The 26,173-nt window shown below is 34.5% G+C and overlaps 5 protein-coding genes across 5 annotated transcripts; 4 read left to right on the forward strand and 1 right to left on the reverse strand.

The window, feature by feature from the left end:
* Positions 1-1,981, forward strand: LOC110731597 (delta(8)-fatty-acid desaturase-like). Its single transcript, XM_021911467.1, has one exon. The coding sequence runs from the start codon at positions 341-343 to the stop codon at positions 1,685-1,687; it is 1,347 nt and encodes a 448-aa protein (XP_021767159.1). The 5' UTR covers positions 1-340; the 3' UTR covers positions 1,688-1,981.
* Positions 1,982-6,475: 4,494 nt separating this feature from the next.
* Positions 6,476-7,330, forward strand: LOC110731598 (nuclear transcription factor Y subunit B-10-like). The gene has a single exon (XM_021911468.1). It carries the CDS (start codon positions 6,476-6,478, stop codon positions 7,223-7,225), a length of 750 nt encoding a protein of 249 aa, XP_021767160.1. The 3' UTR covers positions 7,226-7,330.
* A 99-nt stretch (positions 7,331-7,429) lies between these two features.
* LOC110731599 (nicotinamide/nicotinic acid mononucleotide adenylyltransferase) lies at positions 7,430-11,120 on the reverse strand. The gene is made up of 9 exons (XM_021911469.1): positions 10,783-11,120; positions 10,536-10,609; positions 10,359-10,444; positions 9,681-9,764; positions 8,640-8,724; positions 8,431-8,510; positions 8,130-8,231; positions 7,908-7,966; positions 7,430-7,821 (listed from the first exon to the last, which is right to left on the reverse strand). Exons 1-9 carry the CDS (start codon positions 10,830-10,832, stop codon positions 7,731-7,733), a joined length of 711 nt encoding a protein of 236 aa, XP_021767161.1. The 5' UTR covers positions 10,833-11,120; the 3' UTR covers positions 7,430-7,730.
* A 3,190-nt stretch (positions 11,121-14,310) lies between these two features.
* On the forward strand, positions 14,311-16,700 carry LOC110731600. Its single transcript, XM_021911470.1, has 2 exons — positions 14,311-14,879; positions 15,920-16,700. Exons 1-2 carry the CDS (start codon positions 14,539-14,541, stop codon positions 16,413-16,415), a joined length of 837 nt encoding a protein of 278 aa, XP_021767162.1. The 5' UTR covers positions 14,311-14,538; the 3' UTR covers positions 16,416-16,700.
* A 2,868-nt stretch (positions 16,701-19,568) lies between these two features.
* On the forward strand, positions 19,569-24,432 carry LOC110731602 (protein ABIL1-like). Its single transcript, XM_021911471.1, has 9 exons — positions 19,569-19,958; positions 21,896-21,978; positions 22,332-22,482; positions 22,634-22,733; positions 22,846-22,938; positions 23,033-23,114; positions 23,254-23,309; positions 23,401-23,504; positions 23,830-24,432. Exons 1-9 carry the CDS (start codon positions 19,866-19,868, stop codon positions 23,989-23,991), a joined length of 924 nt encoding a protein of 307 aa, XP_021767163.1. The 5' UTR covers positions 19,569-19,865; the 3' UTR covers positions 23,992-24,432.
* Positions 24,433-26,173: the final 1,741 nt, after the last annotated feature.

A 26,173-nucleotide genomic window follows, 5' to 3' on the forward strand; every position in this document is an offset into this window, starting at 1 on the left:
TAAATAGATATATCCCTTTTAAAAACGGTATATACTCCTACTCACAGGCTAACTCCAAGTCTCCAACCCTTTCCCTTCCTCCTGCCTCGCTGCTCTGCTCACATCCTCATCTTCTTCCTCTCTCATTGTAAACCCAGAAATTATATCTCTAATCCAAAAAAAATTGAAATAAATTCAAATTTAATTTAAAGAAAACCAACCCATTTAACGGGGTTGCTTTATTTTGGTTAATTTGATTAATTTGTGCAATACCCACATCCTCAAATTCGTGAAAACCTGTAATTTTTCTGGGTAGGGTGAAAAACTGGTAAAGATTTGATCTTGCATTGTTTGTTTAACAATGGCGGAAGCAAAGAAATACATCACATCTGATGAACTGAAGAATCACAACAAAGCAGGAGATCTATGGATTTCAATTCAAGGGAAAGTTTATGATGTTACAAATTGGGCAAAAGATCATCCAGGTGGAGATATACCATTGTTAGCACTTGCTGGTAATGATGTTACAGATGCATTCATAGCATATCACCCAGGTACTACATGGAATAAACTTGATCAATTTTTTAATGGGTATTATTTGAAGGATTTTGAGGTTACAGATATGTCAAAGGATTACAGAAAGCTTCATAATGAATTTACTAAAATGGGTTTATTTGAGAAGAAAGGGCATGCTGTAATTTATATCTTTATTTCAATTTTTATAATGTTAAGTGTTTGTGTTTATGGTGTGGTTTGGTCTGATAATGTGCTTGTGCATCTGGGTTGTGGTGCATTGATGGGTATGGCTTGGATTCAGAGTGCTTATTTAGGGCATGATTCTGGGCATTATCAGATTATGTCAAGTCCTAAGTATAATAAGGTTGCTCAGATTTTGACTGGGAATTGTTTGACTGGGATTAGTATGGCTTGGTGGAAATGGACTCATAATGCACACCACATTGCCTGTAATAGTTTAGATCATGACCCAGATCTGCAACACATACCGGTTTTCGCGGTGTCGACCAAGTTTTTCAATAATATGACCTCTGTTTTCTATGGAAGGAAGATGGATTTTGATCCGGTTGCAAGGTTTCTTGTGAGTTATCAGCATATGACATATTATCCTGTGATGGTTGTTGCTAGGATTAATTTGTATGTGCAGACCTTATTGCTGTTGTTTAACCCTAACAGGAAGGTGATCAATAGGGGTTTGAACATAATGGGAATTATGGTGTTTTGGACTTGGTATCCTCTTCTTGTTTCCTGCTTGCCTAGTTGGGAAGAGAGGTTCATGTTCGTGCTCGCCAGCTTCGTGGTTACTGCTTTTCAGCACATTCAGTTTACTTTGAACCATTTCTCTGCCAATGTGTATGTTGGTCAGCCTCATGGGAATGATTGGTTTGAGAAACAGACGTTTGGATCGATTGACATCGCTTGCGCGTCTTGGATGGATTGGTTGTTTGGTGGACTACAGTTCCAGCTCGAGCATCATTTGTTCCCTCGTTTGCCTCGTTGCAATCTCAGAAAGGTTGCCCCTGTGGTGAAGGATCTTTGCAAGAAGCACAATTTGCCTTATAGGAGTCTGTCTTTCTGGGAGGCTAATGTTTCGACCCTTAAGACCCTTAGGGATGCAGCTCTTCAAGCTCGAGATCTTTCTAATCCGATGCCTAAGAACTTGCTCTGGGAAGCTGTCAACACCCATGGTTAATTTCATTTACCACTTGCTGTTTAAACCTTATGGTTGATGGCTTCATGCCATTTCCAGTCAAGTTTTGCTTTCCTTTTCCTTCAAGGATAATGCGAGGTTTTTGTTGTCGACATTTCACATGGAGGTTTTGTTCATTTATCTGCTGTTGCAGCAGCACCTATATGATTCACTACTTTTAGGAATCTCACTTCGAATTCATGTATCTATTATCTATCCTGCTTTACATGAATCAAAACAGTACTCCGTATTAGTTACTACTGCATATTACATAAATCGAAATTTCATCTTGTTCAACTGATGCTAGTTTCGGGGACATGTCTTCGTTCGTTCATAATTCTTTCTTAGTATGTATGACTATGATTATGAGATATTATGGTATTTTTGAGTAGCAAATACGTTAAAGGTGCAGCCGTGCAGGTAATATGGTATTCAGGTGGAAGCTATACAACTCTTGTTCAGATATCAGATTCTGAGTCTGGTTTACGCTGCGTGTATCATAAGCAGATTTTCTTTTGTGAGTTTATATGCTAAATGACATGAAATTGGAATTTGTTAAGAAATAAGCAAATAAAGTAGGGAGGGAGTCATTTTCTGAAAAAATCAAGAATAAATTGCTACCATTATTAGTTTGGTTTATTAGGCTGTGTGAGATTAACATGCTTTTAGTTGTTCAAATAAAATCATTTTGTCAAGTGTGGTTTGATATTCATTTATGAAGTGGTGACTAGAGCTTTTGGCTTATACAATTAGAGCCACAAAAAAGATGTGTTAGCAAATTGACAGCAAATTCCAAGTGTTTACGATGATAAATTGAAAAGTATGGGATATGGACCCACCTTTGAAGGAGAATTTCTTTTGCATTAGACTATCAATTGTAACAGGAAAAATATCAACAGCAAAGTTATTGCTGGCTGAAATGCTAAGCTTTAAGCTTTTGTACCCACCTGTCACGGATGGTCTGCTACTTCCGTGAACTTGGATTTTGGTACTTGAAATATTGGTTTTGTTGTTTATCAAGATTTTGAAGATTTCAAGATGTTAGGCTAATTGCTGCTGCTTAATTGATGCTTTCGGCTAGTGCTTTCACTTTTTCAGTGAGATTAATTACTCTATAGTACAAGTATTCAATTACATGATTATAATGTCACTCCTGGCTCACCGTGTTAGTTTAATTTCCACCATTTGTGCTTCATTGAGGATTTATGCCGTCTTTTATACACTCGGTGTACCTACCTCTAACGGCTCTATACACACTTAACCCTCAAATAAGCAACTACACTAACTCAAGAAAAAAGAACATCCAGATGATATCTAACGAGGCAACAAGCAAAAATATCAATAATGTTAGAAAATAAGAAAACCATTAATCTGTTCAAAAAGCATTCAAAAGAGGAGAAACCATGACAATTCGGTTTTTTTTTTTTTTTTTTTTCTTTCTCAAATTAACGGTAGTTATAAATAACCGGAATTAAAGGATAATTGATCATGATATTCATGAACGCACAAAGCTACAAGCTAAAGTCATGCAAGGCCAAAAAAGTGAAGAGAGTGGGATTCAATTATATGTTAATATAATCAAGATATTTTGTACTCCATTAAAGTCTTGCAGTACTTTTCAAATTCACACCTTACATGATCACATGGAATCAGACGCGTAGAAATTTCGTTGCCTAAAGCCTAAGATCTTTAAACTGTCTTGTTTGTGGAAAATCTTATTTGACTTTCTCAAGGAGAGTGTATTTAAGGCTTTAAGCTATGTGGAAAACAAATTGAATAAGGAATATGTTAAATCTATAATTTACTCAAAAAACAGTGACAAGCAGTTTTAAAAAAAAACAATTGTCATTAACATGCTTTTATTTGGACTTTATAATATTGTATCAATTCTACCAAAGCTATTTTGAATAATTTTCTAATTTATTTGGACTTTATAATATTGTAAGTGTTACACAACATTATTTTTATATATATACATACAATATATAAAATGCACTCGTACTAAACATTCATTTTATAACTATATACTATAATGTCATATAAGTTTATAATACGTAGTATGTTTGTTACGTCATAGAAAATAATTCACGTAGTAAAAATTATTAATAACAAGAGTTCAATATAAAAATTTACGCGTATCTTATAAAACTATCATTGTTAATTGCTGTTTGACATTTGCATCGAAATTTTCAAATGATTGTTTATATAAGCATACTTTGACAAGTGAGGAGCCAATAAAGCATGAGATTTGCCAAGTGAGAAAAACAAATCATATGCAAGCTCAGCAAAAACAAACCAGTAATTGTGTTGGGCCCAAGAATTGGCCCATCATAGTTCAATGATTCACTAATTGGGCTGGCCTCAAAAATTGAACAGAGCACATTCGGCTATTTGCCGACTTGGATTTACAACGGCTAATTCAGTTTCATATTTGTATTATTGCACAATCACACTTCTAGCCTTTCCTCAGTGGGCCACAATAAACACATGATTGGTCAATCAATAGTTCATATATTTTGTACTGTATTAAATACTCGAGTAGTCATGTTTAACAACACCAATTAACAAATACTCCCAAATTCCCAATTATCAAAGTAGAATTTAATCACCAAAGTGAGCTTGCTTGTAAATAACTTGATGAATGTTATGTGGTTTACACCAATCAATTGCATTCACATGTAAATAAAGCTTATGCGACATCAAATATACATGTGACCTCAAATTTAATCTTAATACCTAAGATTTATAGTATTACAGAATTACGGAAGTAGTTAATTTTACGACTAAATCACAATATCATGGTGCACTCCGAATGTTTTTTATATACTTCGTAACATTATTGATTTCTTGTTAAAGATGTCAATTGTCTGTTATTTTAAGTTCATTTCTCACCATCTATAAATGTCTATATAAAATATCACATGATATTGTTGTACAAAGAGAGAGAGAAAAAAAAACTTTTGTAGAGAATATTGAGTGCAGAAAATTCAAAGAGAAAGAAGGAAATTTAGAGAGATGCAAGAGGATAATTCCAATAATCAACAAATGCCATCAAACGCTAAACCTCTATTATTTTCATCATTTCTTGAAAATCTAAATAATTCTCAACAAAATGTTGAAGAGAATTGGAGTCCTGACCAACACATGGACCCGACAAATGCTCCTCATTTTGTAGCACCACTGGGTAAATCAATCTTGCCTTGAATTAAATTTCTTTTTCCTGCTATGAGAGGACACATTTTTGTTTTTCTTACATCTCACGCATTCATCTTCATGAAAATTGATTTTTTTTCAACCTTTTATCTCTAACTGTTTTTTAACATTCATCAGGGTACACATCCTGACCATTGTGATTGTTACCACTATAGAATACTTAGCAAAATCCGGTAATATATGTGTTTCAATTACATTCACTCATACATAAACTCACACAATAGTATGCAAAAAATATCTTACTTAAGTTAATCTCTTCTAGCAATTTGAATATCGTTACATTAAAAAAAAAAAAAAAAAAAAAAAAAAAAAAAAAAAAAAAAAACATTTTATATCATACACAAAACTTTTTCAACTTTTTTAGTAGGGGTTACAGTCAAAATTAAGCTATCGTGCTTTTTATTATCCTCATCTTTAATTATTTAAAAAAAGTTATAATTGATCTTCTATTCTCGCTTATTTAAAAAAACAATCTTCTATTCTCGCTTTTTGTTATTTAAAAAAACACTATTATTATCATTTGTATCAACTTCTTCAGGTAATATTAATTGGTTACAAAAACTTTATAAGGAGAGAAAATATATGCGTCCAAAAAAAAAAAAAAAAAAAAAGATATCATGTTTGAAACTTGACTTCAGACCAATAAACATGTACTCGTATTTGGAATTTTCGAATGCCCTTGTTTTTATGCCCTTAAAGCTAAGTTTGGTCACTTACTTTCTTTTTTCCGACAAACACATACTCGTAACATACTTTTTAGCTATACTTTAATGTAATTTAATGTGTTTACATGTAAGATTATATCGAAACGTTTGTTTTATACTAAGTATAAAATTCTTCAATTTAAAAGTTGAGATGTGTTTTCAAGTCTATATTATTATAATCTTTGTGGCTCATTGGCTCTCTATACCAACAAAAGATAATGTATATCTTTCATCCTATTTACTCATATTTGTTATTCAGTTTGTACCTAAGTCTGTTTCCTCCTCCCAACCATACACTCCATTCTACAAGTAGTTGATTTTCGCAAGGGTTGTAATTTAAAATGATGATAGGTACATATTAACATGTTAAAACATTAATATACTATTGTTTGTCTATGTAAAATATTGATATTATTATTATTATTATTATTATTATTATTATTATTATTATTATTATTATTATCATTATTATTATTATTATTATTATTATTATTATTATTTTTGGGTGCTACTATAGTATTCTATTAATGGTATATTTGTTGTCAATATCTAACAACACAATACCAAGTTTATTTTGTTTACAACCTTAAAATGCTACTCCGTAGTTATTTTTCTTGAAGAGGCTAGTATTTCTTTATGAGTAAGAGCTTAACTAACAATTTTACTGTCCCATTTCTTATTAATTCATTTCGTTAAACAACATACCAATATACCATTCACCTCCTACCAAAAAGAGACATATATGTCCAAATTTTGTGAGCAACTGCCTCACAAAAAAGAATTTGAGCCTCACTGCTTCATTAAGGACTTGACATATGAATCTATGATGCTTGTTCATTTACTTCGATTTAACTTATCATAACTTTCAGGTACAATGCCATTGATAGGTGATATCGGTGGACTCGATATCAGGATGACCAACAGCATCCAAAGCTCAATGCTAAACCACACTGAACACAATCATCAAATCCAGGGTAACATTTGCAACAACATGAATCCTGACCTACACACCTATCATGTGACCAAAATTCCCAAATTTAAGGCCCCAGTACCTCCATTTCGTGAACAAGATCATTACATGTCAATTGCAAATTTGGTCCGGATCATAAGGCGAGTCCTTCCTAGCAATGCAAAGGTGGCTGACGGGGCCAAAGAGATGCTGCAGGAATGTGTTTCAGAGTTCATCAGCTTCATCACTAGTGAGGCTAATGAGAGATGTCAACAGGAACACCGCAAGACTATTACAGCTGAAGATGTTATTGTGGCAATGTCTAGGCTTGGGCTTGATCACTATGTTGAGCAGCTATCTATATACCTCCAAAAGTACCGAGAGAACGAGCTGTATCCATCTGTCCCTAGGCGCGGTTTTGAGAACATTGCTTTTCCCACTAATGTCTTGCCCTCTTTTGCTGGGGTTCATCCTCAATCTGCTATGTTTAGTACTTCATCTGGCACAGGCTGTGGACCAATAAGTACAAGTCAAGACTTGTACACATACCCTATTGGTGATAGTATTGGCCCAAGTTTGGCTCTTGGAATTGGTGGACCAAGTGAAAGTGAAGGAGTCGGTCCATCTGAGCCACCTCACACCGATCAGTATTTTTGTAGCCCATATGGTCATTAAAAGTAAGAAAACGGTAGAGTAAGGGAAGGTAACTAGGAGAGGATGGATGGATATCTTACTATATCTATGGGAGACAAATCTCAAATGCTTGGTTAAAATGTCGTAGTTTGTTTATGTACAATGCCATAATTTTCTAAGGTGCTCTCACATGTTTTTTTCTTTGCTGCATCACCGATAATGCAAGACTTTTGTTTAATGCTAGCATTAGAAAATAAACAGCCTTGTATAACAAGGCTAACATTCTATATTTAACTTGGTAGTAACAGAAAACCATCAATTCATGTTATACAATGTGACCTAAAATTAAGATGGTAGAATAATATATTGCTTTGTGGTTTATAATTGAAGTCCGGCTACATGTAGAACAAGTTCGCAATCATGAGAGGAAGGAAAAGTTGGTAGTTCCATTAGCCTATGCCCCCTACATTTCCTCCTCTTTGGTTCTTTGAAGAACCATTTCTCCATATAGCAGTTTTCAATTGCAGATCTGTAGTCATAGATCTGATTAATGCAAATAAAGATTATGTTTTCGTATATAATCTATCACTTCATCAGCTGTTAGGTACTTCACGGACAACCCTCTTGTGATGCAGTCCCTAAAAACATGACAAACATAAGATATTGAATCCTTATTGTTCTTATGAATGTCTACCATGAATCAAAGAGACAGTGACTATCTCACCTTATCCGAGTTGAGCTAATTTGGTTTGAGATGAGTTCATCCACAATCTTAATATTATTCTGCAGAAAAAATATTTAGAAAAGGAATAAAAAAATCAAGCTCATGAATACAAAAAACTTATCAAACAAGACAATTAGACGATAGAAATAGGGAGCTGTGATTCCTATCTAGGGCTTTTGCAAAATCTGATAGTTCAACCTACAAGTCCAAAGTTCTACATACCTTGTTCTCATTCAGTATGTCATTGCTTAGAATAATTTTTTCAACATCTTTCCCTTCTCTGCGAATACAAGCCACGCCAAAGTCTCTACATAGAGCTTGGACCTGGAAATCAAGAATCATGTCAGCATAGCCAAATCATTTATACATTGCATTAACTCTTTGTCACAAATTCACAATGGCTGAAGCCTAAAAGGTTACATACAAAAGGTGCTTGTCTGAAACACACTGATCCTAATACATCAAATTCAAGAATGTAGCCTTGCACTCTATTTCAGTTAACTGTAATTGCCTCAGAAGATACCTGCTCTGGTATCCAAACACCAGGAGTGGCAAATGACTCCAATAAATCAGAACCGCAGACAAGCATTACCTGAAGGGAATCTGGATAGAAAAGGCTAAGATGTTAATTTGCCTTTTATTCAACGCATAAGCAAAAAAAGTCATCCATATCAAAAGATGTGCCAATTGCTTGATGCAGAATGCATGAAAGCAAAAGAATTGAAATTATACCTGGTGAAACAAGACCATTCTCGCATAAAAAACTCTTCACTCTAGTTAAAACCGTCAGTGTTCGTTGATAGGAAGATTGTTTTGCCTGTAGCAGGGTTTATATCATCAGAAACAATTAATTGCCCATGGCAGTTGAGACTTGAGAGGTCATCCTTCTCCCTCACATACCCCATGGTAACATCTACAGCCACAGGAAAATTATTGGGGTCTTAGGCAATGACACTTTCAAGCTACTGCCAGTCAACAAAGTAAATATAAACCTCAAAATCATTTGCCTAAGTTAGTTCAGAGAAATACAGAAGTCCCATGGGGTTCCTAGTGCTGAATAACCACAACTTATTAATTTTCTTTGTCTGGCTGGGATGGGGGTCATAGGGGAGCCACAATGGATGATGTAAACAGAACTCGATCTCAAGATAAAAGCAAACGATTTCCTATTATTGCAAAGATGGGGATCATAGGGAGCAACAACGGAAATAATGCAAGCACGACTTGGTTAACAAAAGCAAAAAATTCCATTTCTTTTTAACTTGTTAAACATTCAGCACAAAATAAGGGAAAACAGGGTGGGGTAATATTGCTAAGAGAAAGAATCAGAAGAAGCATAAGGGAGAGGAATATGATTAAATTTAGTAATATTCATGGTAGAAGAGTAATTTACAAGGGAAATAATGTGGTTTGGGAGAAATATAATCACAGGAGTTGATTTGACCAACATAACCTTCTAGTAAATAACTTTGCATATGGACTTTGTCATTGTAAGTTAATTACAAATGGACAATGAAGTTTATCGAACTACCATCAACAAAGGTAGGAGTTCCATGGGGTTTTAACCGCCTCAAACAAGTTACTAATTGCAATGTTACAGAGAAGGCAATAATTATCATTAGCTCATATTTGTTCTATCTCTGCTGACTTATTGGATTTATTGTACTTTTAAGATCTAACTATTATCTCACACCTCCATCAAAGGATGCATGAAAAGAAAATGCTCAGAGGTCGGATATTTAATCATTACAAAAATAACTAGCAGCATATTACCTCCCACGCATCTACCATTATAAAGTCTGAACTTTTGCAGGCTAGTTGACACATTTGTATACGATGTTCAGCAGATAAAAGGCCCTACAGAAAAACAAGCAATATCTCACTTCATTTTGCACGTATATTAACTACAACAGTAGTAATAAAATAAATACAATTTCTTTAACAATCAATTCCCACAAAAACTTGTTTGCAATTTTGCATCCCTAGTCTTTATGTTGTTGAATAATACTTCACTTAAAACTAATGAGCAAGATTGAAATTACATCGATTTGATTTTGTCCATCACAATATCGCTACATCTTGAATACACTCAAGAAAAGATGCGCTTAATAGTTGATAGAGTACTTTTCTGAGGTAAAACCAGTATTCCATCACTTTTTAGTAATAGAAGCCAAATATAGTCTAGTATTAAAATTAGCAATGTAATACTCTTTATTAAAACCCCTAAATGCTTACTAACTAATCAAAATCCTAATCTTCATTTTCATTTGCCGAACATTTTCGAATCCCTATATCTATCAATAAAATTTGTGATACTTGTCTTTTTTTTACGTCCATGCTTGATACAACCTATAATGCACATACATATGATATAACACCAAATTGACCCATAATGCACATACAATACCAAATTGATACATAATCACCCAAAACAAAGAAAATGAAGCATACCCTCTTGTTATATGCATCGTTGACGGGTGATAAATAGCCTCCAATAACATGATAACCTTCTGAATTCAAAGCATCTCTTGCCAATTCTAAACCAATACATCACAACAATACATATTATTTAACATTATTAGTACAAAAATGTGATATTATAAGAAAGTAAGATGAAAATTACATTACCGAGCATTCGCAAGTGCATATAAGTGGGAGGATTATAACTTCCAGTTGCAACTAACACCACAGACGTCTTCTCTCTGGAGAAAGGGAATACAATAGACTTAATTACAATTGCAAAAATTGAGGCCTAACATTTGATTAATATCAATTATCAATGAAACCAAAGTATAATTTTCCGATCAAACACAAACCCAAGCAAGATGTTAACAATTTAACAATTACAAAGAATTGAAAATTAGTATATGCTTACCTGTTTGAGGAAACACTAAATTTATCTAATGGTAAAGGAATGTTATCCATTCTTCTACCGGGCGGCGATCGGTGACGGTGAGGCTCCGACGGCGGTTGAATAGTGGCGGAAGTGACGGAGGAGAGAATTGCTGTACGGAGAAACTAAAGTACGCTATTGGGATTCCCAATTCGGGAATGGTCTTTTTTCTTTCAATTGGTCAAGCTATAGTTGGGGTCTTGGGGAATGGGGATGATAAGGAACTGGACCAATTTAGTGAAAAGTTTGCCTTGGCCCTTGGCCCACTTAAATTTTTGTCAAGTGTTGAGCCTATAGCCCTATAACGGCCCACCTCACTTGCATATAGCCATATAGACAATCATACGGAGTAACGATATTTATTAATTAATAAATAATTGAGGTTTTATAGGATTATAAAAATTTCTTCAAAATTAATTGATTTGAGTTTTCCATTTTAACTAAGTTTTATACTTACCTCCATTTTTTATTTTTATTTTTTTAGTTGACATGTATTCCTTTTTTGAAAGTTTATTTTTAGTTGATACATTTTCTTTTTGGGTAAATTTTATACCTTGCTTTTTTAGTGTACCTCACATGCTTTATCATTCTCTCTCTCTCTCCTCTCCTTAATATGTGTGCCTAAATTGAACGTATCAACTAAATAGAAACGGAGGAAGTACCTTATGGTCAACCACCATAAAATTAGTCAATTAGTGTAATATGGATTACTTTGTTAGGGTTGTAGGGTTACTTATTTAGTGATGTAATCTGTCAATGTTATAGGAATTACTTTATTATTTAAGGGTTACCTAATAAGTATAATAAGGAGAAACTTTGACAATAAAGGGGTTACTTTGTCCGTGTTATAATAATTACTTCTTCATTTTTTTTTTTTAACAAGCGGTCACACGATGTGGCTTGTTGCACAAAAAACACATTTCCATTATTTATGATAATTTTTCTTATTGTGTCAAGTTGAAATCGCTTGGTTGGTTTATTTTTGGCTTGAGTAGTGATATGATTCATATGAATTTCTTATTTGATAGTATGATTTGGCAAATATTTATACTATTGTACTATAGAAGCCAAGACATAGAGTTGTGGTGTCCCTTTCAAAAACTAAAATGACTCTCTTTTTTAAAATTAATTTTGACACACTCATTTTGAGAGCACGGTTTTCAATATTTTTTCACATAAAGGTGTGTCAAATCAATTTTAGTGTTATAAAATTAATTTTTGGTTACATTTGAAAAAAATGAAATAACATTCGCATCAAGTAGAAGCTATGAAGAGCATGTTCAAATGTTATATTGATTTTTTCCATTTTTTTTATCTTTTATTTATTTATTTTGACGAGATCTTTTATTTTTAGTTAAAAGCATAATCTATGTATAAATTCGGACTTACTTTCTAATAATTGGATGGCAACAAAAGCATTTGGCGAAGGGGGGCTAGAGAAACTTAAATTTTGCCAAATTGATCAATGGAAAATTATGTGTTTGAAAACTACCCATGTCATACATATGACCAAAATGGAATTATGTCCTAAGTGGTTAGTGAGATCTTCAAAGTGGACCCTTTTATTATTTTATACATGTAGGATAGTTCCAGAAAGGCAGAAGTGTTGTGGCTAAACTTGTGACTAGCATACGATCATATAGACTAGCTGAATTTTTTTTCTTTGGCATTTTAATTTATTCGAATATTCGAAAGAACACATAATAAAAAAAAAAAAATACTATGAAATATATTTGATTTGATTCTTCACATTTCAATGTCTTAATTGTTACGGAGTATAATTTTTGAGTTTTACCTCGGTTTAAATATGTGTAATGTAAAAGTATGTAATATAAAGTGCTTAGAGACTATACACATTACACAACCTATTAACATTTTAGCAAACAAAAAACATTATGTTGTATTGTTGCAAATCATAAGGGTAGTAGATTGTTCTCTTGCTGGTCTTTAATTGTTGAGTTTGCCTTGTTTCCACTACCAATTAAGTGCTATTGAGCCAAGATTACTTTTGCTTATGAATGTCTCGTAGGAGATAGAATTGGAGTATTATCGTAGTTTAAGTAAATGGTTATATACAATCATATGCCCAAACCCTCACCGATAACAACTCAGATTACACATACTAATTATTTGACAAATTTATAAAATTTTAAGCAATTTTTTTTTGCAAATGCTGTTCAAATAATGATAAATATGGAGTATTATAGTTAGGGCTGTGCACCGGTTCAAAATCGGGCCGAACCAAAACCCGGAATCGCTTGTTCTTGAGGATCGTGGACCGTACCGTAATCAACCGGTCTAGGGTCCGGTCTAGACCTTTATATTCCGATACGGTCCTTTTTTATTTCATTAACTAAAGCCATACGATATATACAATTGACAATTAACGATAATGAAAACGTATTCAACAAAATCAAACAAGAATTAATCGGGGAAGGGCTAAGAATCCAAATACATAAATATAACAATTCGGCACATTCTCGATTCGTTGTCTCATACAAATTTTTGGGTGGATCCGTCGTCGCTTCGCAATTTTGTGAGAAAGTAAATTCTTGTGTTGATTCTGTAATCCGAAACCGAGCCATAATCAATCGTAGCCTCGCACAATTGGAGACCAAATTAAACACAAATAAAACCTTGTCTTTCGAAGGAGTCTGAAAAACCTTGTCTTTCGAAGGAGATCGAAAAAACCTTGTCTTTCGAAGGAGAACGAAAAAACCTTGTCTTTCGAAGGAGATCGAAAAAACCTTGTCTTTCGAAGGAGATAAACCCTGTCTTTCGAGGGAGACATTATTATAACATAAGAAACAAAAAGTTTAAGAGAAAATAAAGATTGAGGCTTTCTACCGGTGAAATCTGATGGAAGCCCCTTCAAAATTGACAATGGAGGCTATAATTTAGGAGAGAGAAGAGAGAGAGGAGGCTAGGGTTTTTGCATTTTAATATCTTAATATATACATTATTTTTTAACGTCTTGTTTTTGTTTGCGTACTTTCCTATTTTTTCTAGAATGTATAAATTACAAGTTTTATACCTAAATTTTTTAGAAATTTAAACATAAAATTTAAATTTTTCCACGAAATAATAAAAAAATACATTCGGTCCGGACCGGAAACACGGAATCAACAATTTGTGAGGATCGAAGACCAGCCCGGAATCCAACGGTTCGGTCCGATCCAATTTCGGTCCGGTCCCGGTCCAGTTTCCGATCTCAGTCCTTTTTTGCACACCCCTAATTATAGTGATAAGTGAGTAAATATTTATAGCTATCTTCTATCTTCACATCTAAAAGCAAATGTTTAATTTTTTACGGGGGTATGACGGTAAACTCACGAGGACAAATTATTCACCCGAAAAATATTCGTTACTAAAATTTAGTCAAATGACGGTAATATTTTACCGAGGGTTAAACCATTACCTCCCACTAATCATAGTAAAATTTGATCAAATAATTGTAAAATCACGAGTACAAAACCGTTACCTCCCTCCGATCCTATACAACTTAAAACAAACAACACGAAATTGAGTTTGTCATACTTTTCTTTCAAAGTATAATCAATCAAACTTTGTGCTCACAATAGTCACAACTCACAACCCCAATTATCCCCATAAACTTATCATCTTATCCACACAATCTTTCCCACGCTTACACACTGACACACCTCTTCTCTTTCTCTTCTTCCTCTTTCTTTCTTCCAATTCCCATTTTCCTTCACAAAATTCAACACCCATTTTCCAATGTCAATATCCGGATTAACGAATACCTTCTCAAACCCTAACCCTAAAATCTTCAATTCCCCCAATATCTCTATTTTCAATGGAAATTGCAGATTCAAGCTTAGGGTTTGTGCTAAAGTTACTACCCCTGAACCAAATGCTAGGGTTCATGGTCAATTTTCTGCTCCTGTGAAGCCTAGTAGTAGTATTAGCAGCTCTACGACGTCGTCTTCTTCCCCGAAGAAGAAGAAAGAAGATGAGCAGAAACGAGATTATTATATCAATATGGGTCATGCAATTCGTTGTTTAAGAGAGGAGTTTCCTGAATTGTTTTGCAGGGAGCCCAATTTTGATATTTACAGGTAATTCTACATAATTCTCTCTAATTTTTATTACCCCTTGAATGTTCTTGCTAATTTTCTGGATATTTGGTTTGATTGCTGGAAATTTAGTGGTATTTGTTGTTGTTTTGAATTGGTTATCTTTTATTGAAATGATTTTTGTTTAAAGACGTGAAGTTGATTGTTATGATGACTGGCTTATAATTATGTGGATTGAAATGGATGTAAAATATGATGATCAATTTTGCTAGGTATTTTGATTTGATCCCTTTGTACATGCCTTGCAAAACACCCAAAAAGCGAAACCGTAATAATAGCTTCATTGATGTAATCTGTGGTAAAGGAGGGGAAGGGAGAGGAATAGAGGAAGAAAAGAGAAGGGAAAAGGATGGAGCTATGTTTGCATGTGTTTGGTTAAATGGAAGGAATTGAGATGATTCCGATGTTTTTTGATATAATTATAAAGGAAAAATAGGGTAAATAATCGATAAGTTATGCAACTTACTAAATTTTAGAGGTCTGAGCTTGAATTTATTTATATATATGAAGCTGTGAGCTCGTTGTAACTAGTATGAGATGGTACAATATGTAGAAGTGTGAGGCATCTTCAACTTGGCATCTTGTCAAAGTTTTCACTCCCTGTAGTAGATTTTGTACTGTTCTGGCTGATAAGACATGGAAACTAAGAAATGCTAAAACTGAGCAATAGTAGCACATACTTTAACGGAGTAGTATATTAATCGCACGAAGTAATATTAGTAGTTACTAGTAGCATGGCTAGCTACTAATGTTGTCAATTTGAAACATGGTTAAGTAAAAGATAGGAAAGTCCTGATGAAAAACAGGGCCAGAGGGGTGTAGTTATGTTTAAGAATTATGGTGTCTTATGCAGTTATGGCTTTTTATAATTATTATTATCTCCATTAATGAATGCCAAGAATGATTTGGAAAGAAAGTGATGTATTTAGGCTTTCAAAGCTCATACCAGTGCTGTTTACCATTGTGTGTGTCATCATTGATCACGTTTTGACTTTTTTTATTCTTGTTTGGATTCTTATTAGGGATGATATTGTGTTCAAAGATCCTCTGAATACCTTTGCTGGCATTGAGAACTACAAATCAATTTTTTGGGCATTGCGATTCCATGGAAGAATATTTTTTAAAGCTTTGTGGGTTGAAATTCTGAGTGTGTGGCAACCTATGGAGAATGTAATCTTGGTTCGTTGGACTGTCCATGGAATCCCACGGGTCCCGTGGGAGAGCCGTGGTCGTTTTGATGGCCTTTCAGAGTACAAGCTTGATAGGAATGGGAAGATCTATCAGCACAAAGTTGACAACATTGCCCTCAATACCTCTCGCAAGTTCCAGGTACTCTCTGTCCAGGAGTTAATCTTGTCACTTGGCTACCCTACAACTCCAAAGCCAACCTGTTTTGAGCTCACTTCACCCACAGAACTCATCCCATTTGCGGGAGAAATGGTTTCTGCAAGTCATTACTTGAATTCTGCCCTGGATCTTTCACATAGACATGAGGCAGAAACTTCTCAGAGATCGTAGCCTTCTGGTAAAAAGTAAATTTTGCTAGTTTTGAATGCCTAGAGCTTGGTCATCCTTAGCATCGGAGGGCCATATAGTTGCCTTTATGCTTCTTGAACGATAAAGTATACGCCTGTATGTTATATACTAATAATCATTTCAGAATGCTGGAGCTTGATTAATTGTAGTATGTTCAAGACCTCACCACCTGCTCATATGTAATTAAGCATGATATAGTCTTGTAAACATTGTAGATTTTGTATATATTTAAATATAAAGTTGAGATTTCAATTTCTTCTCGCTGCATTTTGTTGTCAATTTATGCTATGGGCAGATTTCTGCTTGTCAGTTAACATAATGGGATATGCAAGTATGGAAGTCTGATTTGAACTGGTGAGTTCTGTTTCTTGTATCCCTTTATTAAAAGTTTCCACTCTTTCATTACATCAACCTGTCCACTTGATCTAGTTCGTAGGCATTTAGCCACTAAGCCACATAGAGGTTATCATTGGTTCAGTCCTACTAGGTCTGCCCGCTCATATCAAAGACCTTGTTTTGACTTCATGAGTTCACAAATGTGGCCTCTGAGGCTCTTAGTTGAAGAGAGATCTTATTGATGGATTAGTGGAGCTATGAAGGTACCAGACAATTCTCACATCATATAGACGTGTTTACTTCAAATAAAAGGAACAGGTAAGAGGTATCTAGTGTCATCTGGTTGGAGGTAGGAACTAAGAAGCTATACACCCGTGGCCGTAGCAGCGTAGAGCCATAGACGTATCTGAAATGTATCTGACCTTTTTCTTTTCTCTTCTTTTCTTTTTTCTTTTTTTTTTTATTTAATTTTATGGCCACATCACCTTATATTAAAAGTCAGAAGATTTGGTCTTAGCTGTTAGTAGTAGATGTCAAGAAATTTAGTACATTCGTAGGTAAAGTATTTTGGGGTAGTATTCAATACCTGGATTAAACCTTATTCACATCACTACTTTGTAGCTACTCGGGATTGAGCGAAGCCATATTGGTTTATTGCTTACGTTAATGTTCAGTACGAGGATTGAGAGAGGCGATGGTGGTTCAGTACGAGGAATGAGAGAGGCGATGGTTGAAAAAGGTTAGCGCTCTAAACTCTAAAGTAGAGCTTGAGACTGAGAGTAGAAATAATGCCAGTAGAAGAAGTTACATTGCCCAGCAACTTGCTTAAGTACCAATAGCAAGTTTGCTATATGATCATATCTTAATTCTAGTTGAGTTGTGAAACATCATACGATTTATGCGACCTAATCAATTTGATGAAGATCCTTAAATGAAGGATTCATTTGTGGAGCTTCACATGGCAGAGGGTCCCACAAAGATCTTTAAAAAGTGATTGTGTTTCATCATTTTAGTATTGATTAATTAAGGATTTAAGGATGGTGGTTGATGAGAGATCAATCTGCGCCTCATAATTACTTTTACTGATCGTAATCTTTACCTCATCAACAAAATCAGAAAGGAGTGATTATAGGCCTAAAACACTAATTAATTAGTACTGTATAGATTAGGTGATTGATTCTAGCATTAACATGACACACAATTGAAAAAATGATGATTAAAACGTACAAATATACAAGTATCATTATTTCGTCCTTTTGAAATAAAAATTGCATCAGTGACTTGTGTAAGCGCCAAAGTGTCCTTCCAACACCCTTCTGAGCCAAGACACTCCATTCCTTCAATCTTCCCTAGAGCGTCATCGGATTGCTTCTTTCATCATTGGATCGTCTTTCCGAGTAGAACTCTTCAACACAGAAAAGATTGAATTTAGTGAGTTGAACAATGTTTCTCATGAGTGGTTTTTGGTAGACCAAAGAGATAAAGTCAAGGATTAGCAACTACTAGTACACTTGTTGTGAATTGTGATAGTATGGCTCTGATATTTATGTTATGGGCAAATATGTATTCAGGAGTATGCACTCTGAGGATTTCTAGGATTGTAGTAATTAGAGTCATGACTCTAATAACCAACGTTGGTATTTCACATGATACCAACAATAAATTATATCGATACCAACAAAACATTTTTGCATTCATTGGTATAACTGAATAAAGTTGTTGGTATCACGATAATACCATCTAAAGTATAATGAAACAACGCGTGTTATGACATTTTTTCCCCCAAGTATAGTATAAGTGAATGGACGAATATGCCCTTATTAGAGTCATATATATGACTCTAATTACTAAAATCCTAGAAATCCTCCTCTGAGTACTATATTACAATTGTTAAAATGGAATCTTGGATGAATGTATAGTACAGTATATGCTTGGATTTTTGCTCGTAAAAGCATGCCTACGGGAATATCTCTCAACTGACATTTGGAAGCAGAAGCAGGTGATGGGCACCAAGCCACCACCAACTGAAGCAATGTTTCAAACTTTGATAAAAAAAATATGATTGTTAATGAATTCTATGTTCTCTTTTAATCAATTACGGAGTATAAAACAAACAACACACTATGTCTATATAAAAAAAAAGTTTACTTAATTGTATGTTTTATATTTTTTACATATCATACTTGTATGTGTAAGTGGGTGAAAATTGTTAATTTTGTATTGTTAATGACTTAATTTAGATGTACTTCGTACTTTTGTAGGCATTGTAGCACTATGAAAATCATACTCATACTGATATTTTTAAAGTGTGATTAATCTAGTGGTATAAAAATAAAAATTGAATAGACATTTGGTATTCTTTATTGTTCACTACGTATTATGGCGTATCTTATATTTTAAGTGTTAAGCTCTATATTTCGTTGTTTTTTTTTAATGTTAAAAAATGAACTAGATAAAAATCGTTTAGTTGAGTCAAGTGTTTTAACCTAGTGAAAAATGTAGTGTCTTGCATTTCTCGAAGAGGAAAGAATGACATCAATGTTGTACTATACATATGAAAACCTTAAAATTCAAGTGGACATTTGGGTTATAAATAAACGTTAGATCTAAAATTTAAAAGTTACCCATTGTAATCAAATAAATAACATGTTGTTGCATAACCGGCACTTTCAAATAAATTTTGATTTAACCAATCCAATGGATAAAGCAAATTCCAAATAATTGAAATAAAATGGATAACAGTGTAATAAAAGTGTTGGTTAAAAATAGAGGATAGTCAAGTACAGTAGTATCCACCACCGTCTTCATAAACACACATCTCTATCTGTATCACCCCATTAATATTAAATACGCTCACCTTCCCTTCATTTTCCCGGGGATTGCTTCTCTTTCACTCTCCTCCTAACTCCACCATCCAAACCTAAATTTTATTGCAAAAACATTCTTTCCTCTTTTAATCAATCTTCTCAATTTAATGTTCTTATCATCTTCAATTTCATGCTTTCTGTGATTTCTTCTTTCCCAGGGTTTCTTCCATTGTTTAATTCTACCTGATTTCATCATTTTTTTTTTTTTTTTTACTTAATCTGAGAAAATATGGAAGTAGAGCAACCTAAAGCTCTCCCTAATCCTATGACCTTTGATGAAGCTTCCATGGAGCGTAGTAAAAGCTTCGTCAAAGCTTTGCAGGTTCTCCTCTCTCTCCTCCTCATTTTCATCTTGCTAGATCTGGATTTCCATGTTTTTGAGCTTCATCTCATTTCCATTTTATTTTATTGCTACGTATTTTGTAAGACTTATTATTTGTTTTTCTTGATGATGCAATTATTATAAAGTGATTTTCGCATGATGAATCATTAAGTGGTTATCATTGGATTTTTTTTTTTAAATCTTTATATTTTTACCAATAATTTCTTTTCTACTTGATTTCTTGCTAAATACAGACTAATTCCTCTAATTTGTAATTTACCCATTGTTTATTTCATACAATTACCCTTTTTTTTTTTTTTTTTTTTTTTTTAATGAATGGACAGTAACATTATTCATCTTAAAGACTAAACTGGTAATCTGGTACATATTATGGACAGATGCTTGCAATTGTTAACAATTAAACAATTGAATGGGAAATTAGTGGAATTATAATGATTGTGTTGTGGTTTGAATCAAGATGATGTGAATGGAAGGTGAATTTCTGTATTTGGCGCTCACTTGGCTTTTTCTCGAGCTATGTTGCAACTTGCAAGATAAACGAGTGTTTTGTTAGAAAAGGCGAAATGTATATAGCTACTGTGTTTGGGGAAGGACATGATGAGATAAATACTGTTGCATTCATGAAAAAGCTTGATGAATTGACGAATGTTGCATTCAGGGAACTACATTGAGTGTGATCAATTCTGTTAGAATGATTGCTGTAAGGATTATATGTATATATATGATAAAGGAGTTCATTTGGTTGTAGAGGTAAATTGTCAGCTTAATGTTGTTGGGATATGAAAATGTGTAAGGGGATAGTTTTAAAAGCAAAAACGGACGATTTTGGTAGTGTTAATGCCTAGAGCTTAATTGTCCGTTTCTTGTTTAGAAGTGTTAAGGATTTACAATACTTTGCTTGGGTAATATAGCTATCCAAACATGGTGCTATACTTGTAATAAAGTGAGTTGATGGTTAATAGTGCTTCGTAGCTTCGTAGGATGTCAAGAGCTCATTGTAGGATGAAGTTTGAAGCTTAATAATAAGCTATGGATTAGATGCACTTCTACTCTAATAAAGATATAATGGTGACTATATTATTAAAACTTGGTATATTTATGTTGTAGCCACACCTGTCGTCTCCATCTTCCTCCAGGTTAGAAATCTTGTGGGGTGGTGGATGGTTGCTCGATTGAGAATCTTGAGTTAAAACGTTGTATGGAGCTCTTCATGCCTCACAGGCATCTCACTGAGAAGAGTGATATCATTATATTTTTACTAAGGTCTATATACTTCGTTTTGCATATAAAAGGTTGAATAATTACGCGTACTGTAAAACATAGAAGGAGATATGCACTGAAAATTCTCTTAGCTCTTTATTGTAAATATAACTAAAGTGTGTAATATTGAATGAATTAGCCGTGTCCTGCACTCTTGTTGGAGGGACATCTGCACCTTTTTCTCAGCTTGATCCATGTGGATTCCTTTCTACTCTGTTTTTGTTAAGCAGCAATTAAACTTAGGAGAAGTGGGTAACAATATTATAAAGATGGTTTTGTGTGGTGAAAAGTAACTGCAGTGCTGAAGGAAAGATATTGCATTTGCTGTTATAGCTCCTATAACTAGAAGTTTGGTTTTGTCTGCTGTGTTGACATGCTATGGTTCAGTTTATTCCTACTGTTATGTATTACGTAGTATTTTTTTCTTCTGGAAAACTCCTAATATGTAACTTCCCCTAATAAAGCTGCTAATGCAGCTAACTCATTGGTTTCTGTGGAGAAAAAAAGAATGTTAGTGACTATAAGTTCTGCATATAGTAATCCCTAAATCTCCATTATTTCTAAGAAGTCAATTATTGTGTCTGTTCGTCATTGTATTTTTACTCTTTCTTTGTTGTCTATTTAATTATGATAATTTTTGTTCAATTGCTTTACAGGAACTCAAGAATCTGAGACCCCAGCTTTACTCTGCCGCTGAATACTGCGAGAAGTCTTATCTTCATAGTGAGCAGAAACAAATGTAATGTTACAGTATAATTATTGCAAGTTTACCTGTTTAATTTATCAGTCGTGTAGTCTTTTAGTTGGATTAGCATCTGTTGCCTACCCCTATCCCAAGAGAGTAGGAAACTTATTGATCCTAATCATCCTATATTTCCATATAGAGTTTTAAACAGTAATATTGATAACATAATTTTGTATATTTATACAAAAAGTTTTAAATCCATTTTTAACTGTGGAAAAGAAACGAACTGAACTCACACTTACACACACGCACAGCACACACACAACTCTCTGAGTTATTTGTGAATTTTTTTTTTTAATTTTTTTTTTTGGTCTTCCCTTATGATTTTTGTGTGAATTATACCACAGGGTATTGGACAACCTAAAAGATTATGCTGTACGAGCTCTAGTTAATGCTGTAGACCACCTAGGCACTGTTGCGTACAAATTGACTGACCTGCTTGAGCAACAAACTTCAGATGTGTCAAACACAGAGCTGAAAGTAACATGTCTAAATCAGGTATAGTTTCTTTCTTATCACCATGTGGATTATTCTGCTTTGTGCTGCCATTTCCCATTTCTCTGTTTTCCCTAGGCAGGACATTTACTTATCTCTTTCTTTTTTCTTTTCTTCATTCCTTATACTTTGGAGCTGATCATTTTGTCTTCAGAAACTTCTCACTTGCCACACGTATATGGAGATGGAAGGCCTTAGGCAGCAGCAACTTTTGGCAATTATTCCAAGACATCATAAACGCTATATATTGCCTAGTAAGGAACATTGTCCAACAATTTTTTGGCCCTTCAAAATTGTCTCCTCTGTTGTACTGTAACTGACAGAGCCTATATTTTGACACCTCCATCTTGTTGTATGCTGCTTTAGACTCTGTCAACAAAAAGGTGCACTTTAGTCCTGCTGCGCAGTCTGATCCTAGACAAATGCATGTCCAGGCGAGGCCTCGTGTTCATCCTTCAGGTGCTTAATATTCCATTCAAGATATCTGAGGATTTAAATGCTGTCATCTTACCTCTTTAATGTGCTTAGTTGGTTTCATTGTTAAACTATTCAGGTTCACCTGGAAAGACTCTTTCTTGGCACCTTGGCTCTGAATCAAAGTCTCCCTTAAAAGGGAATCATAAGACTGTTTTCAGGTTTGTCCAATATACCATGGAATTTTAGCCTGATTTAGAAGTACTATCATGTGATGCTGATCAACTATCTTGGTGTGCTCTTGTAAAACTCCTAAATGCTTAAATATTGCAGATCTTAACCCCACTTGTTTCCTTGCAGCGGCTCTGAAGTCCAAAAAGCTTCTCCTAGATCTCCTGCAGTATTCCAGCTCCTAGGTATGTTACTCAGCCCATTCAACTTTCTCGCAACAACATTATGTTTTAGTAGGCTTAGCTAGTCAATATTCATCTCCTGTCATATGTACAGATAATGAGGCTGGCATTCGGGCTAAGTCATCAGGGCTCCATACACAGCTACCTAGTGGAGATCCAGCTGGGGCTTCTATGCAACCATATGGTGCTATGCCTAAGGTAATGACAAATAATATTCTATGTGCTATCTGCTTTTTCCATAACCATACTGATTTATGTATATACAAGATTTTGAGTTTGTCTATAGCTTTCCCGAGTATTTTTATCTGTAGATGCTTTAATGATCTACATTTTGTTTCATAAAATATACCAAGTTTTTAATAATAAGATTTGCAACAATGCCAAAAATTAGCTACATTTGGCATCCCTGCTAGAGACACCCAGTTATAAAACACTGAGATATCTTCTCAAGTTTATTAACATACAAATTATTGTAGTGCCTTGAGTCATCAAATAGTTAAAACAATATACTATCTAATTGCAGGATTCTGTATCGGACTCTAAGGCCATGACACCATTCAAGTCTTTTAACAACTCCAACTCCCGGCAAGCGATTGTTAAGGCCCCAATTCGCCACAAAAGCATGCTGTCGGCTTTCTTTGTCAAACAGAAAACACCAAAGCTCAGGACTGGTAAAGTGGCTTAACTTTCATTCACGAACATGCCCCAGTAGCCAAGTTTGTCAAAGTTAGAGAGGAGTTTTTCTAAGTTGCTGTATCTGATATCAGAAGTACAAAGCCCTCGATACCATTGACCGGAACCTGATTGAGGCTTTCATATTTACTTGACTTTCTCACTTTACTTACCTACCAATCAGGTGATTTATATCCTATGATGAAAGATATTGTCAACAGCGAATTTCTCTGTACAAAAAAAAAAAAAAAAAAAAAGGAAAAAACACTCCTACTGCATTCTAGTGACTTATTATAAAGCTTTATAGCTTGATATGTGGCGTCCATTTGCTTGTAAATCTAATAATGTGATAGTTTTATGCTGAAATAATCATGTATATCTTGGAGCTTTATGTTAGGCTCATTAATTTTCGATCTTATCCAACAATAAACAATGTGCAGATTTGAGATGTTCAGAAGTTCTGAAATTATGAGTTTGGTTCGTAAATGGCAATGAAAGAAATTACTAGATTTGATCAGTGCTCAATGGCTGATCTTTGGAGTGTCATGCATGTAGTTGGCCAAGTTGGGTGCAACCCCCCTCTTCCTTTTGCACTTCATCATACCCACGCAGTTTGTTCAGAACTCATCGTGTTGGTAGGAGCTGAGAGGTGGAGGTGCAATGAGCTTACTATCTCCCAGGGGAGAATACCCGTCACGCCTTCCCACGTCAAGATATTTAGTAGATCCATCTTCCAGGGAAATTATTGTGCAACTGTATCCTGCTGCACTTTGGAGAAACTTGTGATAGTAGATGCAATTCTGCTGCACTTTGGAGAAACTTGTTGCTGAAACACAAAAAGGACCTCCCCAAAATCCCATGAAAAATGCTTCATCTCCAATAGAATGTACTCGACTCAAACACAATTTATCCTTATTGTCTAACTTGTACAACTCCACCGTGTTATCAACGCAAATCACTACAATAATATGTCCACGAAATTCCACCAGATTTGTCGTCTTAAATTGATTAGCACTTGCCCCACTAAACGATGCGACCTGCACAAAAGAGTAATTGGTTACAAACATCTTTAACCAAATTCAAGCTTCTCTCTTACTTTTAACTTGCATATATAATTCCCCATTTTAGTTCACCAGGACAAATACTCCTTAAAGCTCTATAATTATGCAAAATGCAACAATTTGTTCTATTCAAAAATAGATGTCCCAAGTAATTTACAAAAAGAAAAGATCAATTTATACCTGCACAAAATATAGAGGTCTGAGATGAAACTCTTGATTACCATTTTTATTGTGACACTCTATTGTGAAAATATCTAGTCCTGCTTCGTCGTCCAAAGCATACAAGCATTGTTCCTCCATTCGAAACAATACACTTTGATACCGAAAATGGCGCCTATTATGGAAATGAAACCAGTTGCCTTCCCCATCAACTCTGCACAATGAAAGATTACCGAAACTAGACAGCACCACAAAGTAATAACCAGGATAAAGATTATGGGTAAAGACGGAACACTCACTGATATCTGTAATTCCTCTTAACCTACAACAAGTCTCTACTGGTTTTTTGTAGTTGGGTAAATCAAAGCAGATTTTGGTAAATGGGTTGTAAAGGCTAATAGGGTGCACATTAGAATCTGATAGAGAAGTTTGATCCGAACTACGGTAGAATGAATGATAACAACGACAACCACGAAGAAGCCAACCACCCTGTGAAGATGCTAATAGGTCACTCCTCAACTTCAAAAAGGATGGAGGATTTGATCTCATAAGCTTGCAAATGGTGGTAGGGGCACCAGAGAGTCTATAAATAGACTGATCAAGTGAACCTTCCTTGCCCCATAAACTAAAGCAATCAGTATATTGATCATTACTAGATAACATATCAACCACTGTTATCCAAGGTGGCTCTACGGGTGCTTCCAAGCGTGCAATATTGATCCAACGTTTGCAAACCATACTACATCTGATCGCGTCCCTCATACAAAAGTGCTTTACCAAGGTTGCCATGATCATATCAGTGACATCTCTAGGGAGCTCTATAGATTGTTCATCGTTACTATCTTCTGAATGCTCGCCTCTTTTGCTACCTTTCATCCATTCCACCCTACAATCATATATATACATACATACAAGTATAATTGATAGATATTAGATACATTTATATACAAATATGATTATCTATCTTAAAATTAA

This window comes from Chenopodium quinoa, unplaced genomic scaffold (assembly GCF_001683475.1).
Source record: "Chenopodium quinoa cultivar QQ74 unplaced genomic scaffold, ASM168347v1, whole genome shotgun sequence".
NCBI lineage: Eukaryota > Viridiplantae > Streptophyta > Magnoliopsida > Caryophyllales > Amaranthaceae > Chenopodium > Chenopodium quinoa.